At 47.5% G+C, this 7,497-nt stretch overlaps 1 protein-coding gene across 1 annotated transcript in view; it reads right to left on the bottom strand.

The window, feature by feature from the left end:
• Positions 1-6,801, bottom strand: part of SPOCK1 (sparc/osteonectin, cwcv and kazal-like domains proteoglycan (testican) 1) — a 527,842-nt gene extending 521,041 nt beyond the window's left edge. Inside the window, exons 1-2 of the mRNA XM_011935272.1 lie at positions 6,636-6,801; positions 5,834-6,019 (exon numbers count right to left, since the gene is read on the bottom strand). Of these exons, the coding sequence (XP_011790662.1) occupies positions 5,834-6,019 (186 nt within the window). The 5' untranslated portion in view covers positions 6,636-6,801. The remainder of the gene's footprint in view (positions 1-5,833; positions 6,020-6,635) is intronic.
• Positions 6,802-7,497: the final 696 nt, after the last annotated feature.

Below are 7,497 nucleotides of genomic sequence, written 5' to 3' on the forward strand. Positions count from 1 at the left end.
CCATCAGAGAAATGCAAATCAAAACCACAATGAGATACCATCTCACACCAGTTAGAATGGCCATCATTAAAAAATATCATCACTTCTTAACAAATGAGGAGTCAGAGGCTCAGAGACGATAAATAATCTGAGACTGTTTTAAGTTAAATGAACTGTTTAAGCTTTTTATAGGGGGAGGGTACAATGAGAGTGTGCATGTAGACCAGAAACCTGCAAGAGTGCCAGCCTGCTCAGTTGCTTGGAGCATATCTCTTCTCTCCATCCACCAATGCAGGGTGGAGAGAGGCAAGTAGCCTTGCTGTGGCCCCTTCCCTTCGTGGTGAGTTTATTTCTTATCTACCTCTACATAGACGGTGTAGCCCTTTGGAATTCCAGCTTTATCCAGAGGTCTATCAAACTCTTCACACTGGGCACTGTCTTACTTCTTGACAGTTCATTAAAATGGTGCATCTTACCAGTGGTGGCATCTCACACTGAATGAAACATGATGGACAAATACCTGTAACCTTAAGTGAATTACATAATCTCTTACAGGAAATTTATTTTGTTTGTAACTATCTCACCTGGAGAGATAAGACCAAGTGTAAGTCTGGGTCTTATGAATTTTCCAAGAAACACAGGCAGTCACCTCACCACAGAAAGGTAAAATGAGTCATCCTGAATGTTCTTGTGTTTAGATATTTTGTTTGGTTTGAAACACATTATATTGAGTCAATCAATAAGAAATTATGATACATTATTTAATTACTAACATTATTTTGTCTCCTCAAGTAACAAAGCGATTGAGTAAATGATGAGGTCCCGCTCCTCTAGGCAAGTATTATGGGTTCATTATCCATTTGGAGCCACTTCTTAGTTTTGAAACTGGCCTCATCAGAATATAGGAGAGCACTTATCCTCCCAGTGATACAGTCCTGCTGAAGTATCATGGAGAGGCCTGGGAAGGCCAACTGGGGCAAGGAGTTCTGCCATCTAAAAGACGTAGCTTTTCTCTGGCAAGGGCACACTGAAGGTAAGGACAGAGAAGACATCAAGACTCTTAGGCCTATCAACTTTTAAACTGTCCCTTTATAATGATCCCTGTGAAATAATTATTTCTATCAATGGTCAGGTAGTACAGGGGATTTAAGATAGTGGGTTCATTAAAGACAGTCAGGATCACAAACTCATTTAAGTCTCCTTGAACCTGTTTAATCAAAATGATTTTCTGCTACTCTCGATTACGGGCTGAGTTTCCGTGGTGACAGATTAATGACTGATCCACTAAGCCATACCACCTCTTTTCTCACCAGCCCCACTGACTGAGCCAGCCACTGTTTTATCAATAGGCTCCACTTGCCCTTGAAACTTATTATAGCTGATATGTTAAGATCAAATGAGCAGATCAGATGCTCGCTGCCATCCCAGCTCTGCTACAAAGACCACCAAATCCCACAGAGCATGTGCCAGAAGGAAAAGAACAGAAGTTGGTCCTTGTGCTCTTCTTAGAATTACACACTCAGGTCACTCCACAGTAAGATAAATGCCAGCCAAGGCAACACTTCTGATTCTTCAGGCCTGCTAAAGGTAATTATCCTAAAGTTAAATGTCAGGGTTTCATGTGTGCAAAAGAAAGAAAATGTCATGTTTGGTGTAAGCAACAATATTATTTTAATCAAATCAGAAGCTCATTATTAGGAGAAGATAAGCTCTGACATGACCCCAACAGTACATTGTGTCCACCTGACTTCCCATCCCACTTTGTCTTAACCTAAGGTTATTCACGGATTGCTCTCATTCATAAAGCAGGAAAAACTTGCAATGTGCTATCAGTGGAGGCTTGCACCCCAAATCCACTCAGCTCCTGACTGGCTGTGGTACAGAGAGAGCCTAGAGTCAGATGGCATGGTTCCAGCCCCAGCTCCTCCACATCTCAGCTCTAATTTTGATCAAGAGACTTAACCTCCCAAAAAATAGGAGATGATAATAAGAGTACTTCTCTCATAGGACTGTTATGAATATTAAGTGAGATAATATATGGAAAGTACCTTAAACAGTGTCTGGCACACTCAGTCCTTCATAAATGTTAGCTATTACCTATTTCTGCAACGTTTTAATCTTTCAGTTACAACCAGACTGTATTATGTTTCTAGAAAAAAAATATATTTTTAGAAGAAAACAGAATAAGAAGTCTATGACAGCATACCATACATTAAAGAATTTCCTCTAGCAGGCAAGAGGTTACATGAAAGAAGACATTACATGTATTTATCTTGTTCACTCCTATAATCCAATGCCTAGCCAATGGTAGATAAATATTTGTTGGAATGTATGAATGTACAAATGAACAGAGGAAAATTTCCTTACAGTAATGGTCATGGAAAGCCAAAGTCAAATCAGATTCAGAAAAATTAGGAGAATGGTTGCGGCATCTTGATTCCTCAACCTCAAGCCGTGAAAGAGTTAAATGCATGTCGGCTAAAGATGGAAAATTATTGAACAACTTAATACAAACATCTGCTTCTTCATCGCCTCCTTAACATTGTGTACAAAAATCCGGGCCTCCGCCTGGCCGAAACTTCCCAATAGCTCATGTTTATAAAAGAAGAATGACAAAACTAACAGACCACAAATACGTTTAGGGGCAATCATCTGAATGTTGTTCTATTTGTCCTGGATCTGTAACTCCAGGGAATAAACCATGGAGTTGTTCTGAAGACTTCACTTCTAAAAATAAGGGGATAATAAGTATTTATATATCTAGAGCAATAGGACAGTTTTCAAGATAAGTAGAGGTTGCCAGGTCACCTCTGGCAATGTCACAGCACACCCAACAGTCAAGGGAGATGGAACACAAACCCCACTGTCATATTCATTTCAAAGTTGACCCTGTAACGACAACCAAGGGTTACAATCAACTCTCTAACAACGGCCCTTAGTTTTCCATTTCCAAGGTTCAAAAATCACATCTGAATCTCTCTCCCCCAAGTCCAAAAAACAGACAAGTCAGGAGGAAGGCAACACGTTCTCTTTCACAATGAGTTCCAAAAATTGACAAGCATCATAACAATAATTGTGGGACACAGCCTTTCAAAGTTATCAGCAGCTTCAACAAAACAACCAAAGAAATAGCAAAGAAGCTGGGGCTTTGTCGACCTCAAGCAAGGCTTGGCTCAATGAAAATGATTAGGCTGGCTGAGCAACTGCAAGACTAGCCCAGGCTTTATCAATTGCCCACTGAATAGTAGGTTTCTATAGAAAGCAAATTCTTACCTCCTGTTCCCAGGCTCAGGCTTTGTGATTATTCCAGGGACCTGCCCTAAAAGTGTGTCTGGTCTGAGTTCTACAACACTTTAAAGAGGTTAATGACATTAAACTATGTCTGAGCCACTGTTAGTGTCAGGTGACTCCATACAGCATTTAAAATGGGTGATTACTGAAGATGTTTGGGATATTTTTGAACATTTTTAGATGTTTTAATGGCATGCTGGATTAAATTATCATTTTTTAAATATATGCTGCTAAAAATATTAGTGTAATGTCTAAAACTGCTCCAAAAACAAAAACAAAAACAAAAAATAGTGTATTGGGACATAAAAGCTTTTCTTTCTGTTATGTCTTGGACATTTTTACACTATCTAAAGGCAGTATTTCCTAAACATCATAGTATGTTTGCTTAAAATATGGATTCCCTGCACTCACCCCAGAAAGGTAAAGTCAGATTCTCCAGGGGAGGACCGTGGATGCTATAATTTAACAAGCACTTCAGGTGAGCTTCATCCTCAGTCAGGTTTGGAAACACACTGATCCAAAGATCTAAAAATGTCACTGCCATCCATAAGAAAGATGGGAAATGAAGAGAAGCCCAATTTTTAAAAAATTAAAGCTAAGCAGGAATTCAGAATATCATGCTTATGATACACTGAGACTAGAAAATCTTGAACAGGCATGAAAGCATGGTAAACCTTTCCATAATCCAAAGATCCAACAAGCACCAAGTGTTTTCAACCCAATCCAGCTGCCAGCAGCACCAAGTCATCTCCAGAGGTGGCCCTGCACTTCTAATCCTGGCTCAATTCTTCCATCTCTAGCAAAGTCAAGCAACTGCCCTGCTCCTCAACTCCATCTAAAACATAACCATAGAAAAGTAAAAGCAAAACAAAACAAAAAGCAAAATTATCTCTGCCCCAGGTGAATCCTTCATGGTTTGGGCATCTTTTTCACCCACAGGCAAAGGTAATCAATGCAGGATTCTCAGATCTGAGCAGTTAAAGGAGCAGGTCAGGAATGGGGCAATGAATGGGAGGAATCTCACTGGTGTAGGGGAGGAAAGTGGGGGGCATATCTACTGCAAAAGTAAGACCCTAACAGTTACTATGTATCAATTAAAATTTTTAATGAAATTACAATTTTGATTAAAAGCCCCAAAAAACTGTGGCTATTCATTGAAAGTGTTTGAAATCCCCTTTCCAAGAGAAGCAGTCCAACATCAACTAGAAAGAGGAAGAGGAGGAACAGAGAGGAGTGTGATAAGCCCCCACACGAAGCTATGAGTGTATCTCCTCTGGATAGGGATCTGGAGAGGGTGCTCTTTAGAAAGTGTATGGAAACATCTGCGATTCATTCCATTTCTCAAATCCCCCGTCGCTGCAAGGTCTGCAGATACTGAGAGCAGAGCTTAAAGGAGTCCAGTGGAGGAAGTTGACCCCCATACATATTCCACCTCAAAGAGTCTGTAAACCATGCCCCATGACATTAACAAGGGGGTCTGTGGTATAGGTCAAATTATCATTTTTTAAAAATACATGCTGCTAAAAATATTAATTTAACACCAAAACTGATCAGAAACAAAAAGAAACAGTGCATTTGAACATTAAAGCTTTTCCCTTTTTTACTGTTATGCCTTGGGCACTTTTACAATATTTAAGGCTTCTCAGAAACAGGAATTCCTAATGTTAAGTACCATAAAATATGGTACTTCCAAGTCCCCTAGAAAGGGAAGGCCCTGGCCAGCTGGGGCAGTCCTTGAAGAAGCTGTCAGAGGCGCCCACAAAACAGAGGAGATGCCATCTGCTGGAAAGACTGCACCAGATGCCTCTTGCAGGACATCCCTGGGGCACACCTGGGGAGTGGCAGCCAGCCTTGGGGCAGAAACAGGCCGCAAGTGTGCTTCTGGGTGTCCGAGAGTAACTTTCTCCACTCCCAGGGCTCCCTCGAAAGAGCAATGCGCTGCCACCCAGGGTCCCTTTCAGGTCAGGGGACCAACTGCACAGGCTAGCTGTTCCTGTTTCAAGACTCCAAGGGTCAAACCACTCCACCTTCCCTGTATTTTATCAAGCCCATTGCCATGACCGCCCCCTCGCCACACACACACACACACACACACACACACACAGACATGCAACCCCTGACTCCCCCATAAATACCTGGGACCACTCCCAGACCCAACCTCTCCAACAGGGATTCTCCTGACACACCCTAGAGATGGTCCACGCCACCGCTGCCCTGGGGAGGTCTTCTCGGGAGCTAGGCAAAGTCTACCATCACGGTTAGGAGAAGTCGGAAGCTCAGAGAACCTCTTTCTCCACAGCTGCTGGTGATCTGTGCAGTATTTTAGTGCAGTCACTTCCCGCAGCCCTACAAATGCACACACCTGGCCCACAGGTAACAGGTAAGCGCATGGAGCCTTCGAAGTTCTCTTTAAAGTTCCTTTCAGGCAAGACCGTGCCCAGAAACAGGGACCGACCAGTCCCCACCGGAAATGCCCACCTGCCCCCACACACACCAATCCCGTTCCAGGGGTCCCCTCCGAGAGGCTCCGCGCCCCCCAGGGCCGGGTGGCGCCGGTACTCACGTCTCGAAAGCGGTTCCAGTACTTGTCGCGGTCGTACTGGGAGACGGTGCTCAGCCACTGGTCATTGTCTAGGAAATTGCCGTGGTTGGGGCCCGCACCTCCGGCGAACGCGTCCAGGTGCCGGCTCTCGACTTGGAGGAAGCACCACGCCGCGGCAGCCGCCGCCAGCACCGCGATTGCCGGCATCTGTGGGGCAGGGCGCGCGGGGCGGTGAGCGGGGAGGGCGGGCGGCCGCGAGCCCCGGGCACCCAGGCGTCCCAGCGCCCCAGCCCGGAGAAGGGGACCCCGCGGCGGGGACGGGCTGCGCTCGCGCACCTGGGACGCCTGTCGCGCCTCTAGACCCAGGGACCCCTATCACGAATGGGGGACTAAGCTACGAACGAGGAGGCTGCGTCACGAATCCGAGGCTGCCGTCCAACTACAGGGGACCCCTCTCGCCTATTCTCCGAGTGTCCCACAGATGCTGCCTTCCTATCAGGGGCTTGGTACCCCTCCCCAGAAGCGGGGAGCCCGGGTCCGCAAGCCACACTCCCACAGACGGTGCACACAGCTTTGGGGCAGGGGAGGGGAGAACAGGGCTCCAGCAGCACCCGAGCTCCGGCAAGCGGGGTGGGGACTGCCAGCAGCTGGGGGGTTCCCGGCCACAGCTAAGGGAAAGGTCTCCCTCGCGAGCCCTGCGGTCTCGGGGGTAAGATGGGCACACAGAGGTAACCCCAGGCCCTGACCCTGCCAGCCCCCTAGGCGGCCGCGGGGAGGTCCCAACTACTCCAAGTTGGGGCGCGGGATTCCGCTGGGCACGTACCTTGGGGCCGGCCCGGGTCCCCGCGTCCGAGTTGCTCGAGCTCCCGCGGCACGGTCGCCGGGAAGGCTGATCGCGGGCTCGCGTCCCTGCGCTCCTGCCACCCGCCGCCGCGGCCGAGCGTCTGGCCGCTTTGTGAGCCCGCAGAGCTGTGCTCCGCTCGCTCGCTGGCTCGGGCGCGGCGTCCGCGGGCGGAGGAGGCCGAGCGCGCGAGCCAAGGTTCTGGCGCCCCCTGGCGGCCGCGCGCTGCCTGCCCGACAGCCCGGCCGCCCCAGCCCGGAATGTGGTCATTCACATCTTAATACAGGGCTGAAATCAGCTTTCAGGCCCAGGCTGGTGCGAGACAGAAGAGGGGACTGAGGATATGAGGCCAAGACGCAGGCCAGCATGGAAGCATTCTCAAAAGGAAGGCCATCGGGTTATCTAGATCAAAATCACCTGGGTGGAGAGAGAAGCGAGCGTCTTAAAAATAATTCCTGCCCTGCTGGCCCCACTTGCTGAGTCAGCATTCCTTAGGAAAGCCTCCAAGTCTGCACTTTTAATGAGCTCCGCAGGCGTTTTTTATGCACAGCAAAGTTTGAGAATCACTGTCCTGCCATTCCCTGGATAAGTGAATATCTGCACTGCCCATCCCAAGTCATGCACCCACCTGCATCTCTGCACTCCCGTGCCCTATGCCGTGCTTTCCACTGTCCTGCCCCTTGAGAACCGGCCCCAGCACTAATATGTCGGGTTCCCCTAGGCGGGAGGGAGGGGAGAGAGGAAAAACAGATCAGGCTACAGGGACAGAACACTGAGAAGTGGGAGGCTGGTCCTGCCCCATCCCCCACCCCCTTTCCAAATACTCAACAATGTTTCGTGAAAT

Source organism: Colobus angolensis, unplaced genomic scaffold, assembly GCF_000951035.1.
Source record: "Colobus angolensis palliatus isolate OR3802 unplaced genomic scaffold, Cang.pa_1.0 Scaffold142, whole genome shotgun sequence".
NCBI classification, from domain to species: Eukaryota; Metazoa; Chordata; class Mammalia; order Primates; family Cercopithecidae; genus Colobus; species Colobus angolensis.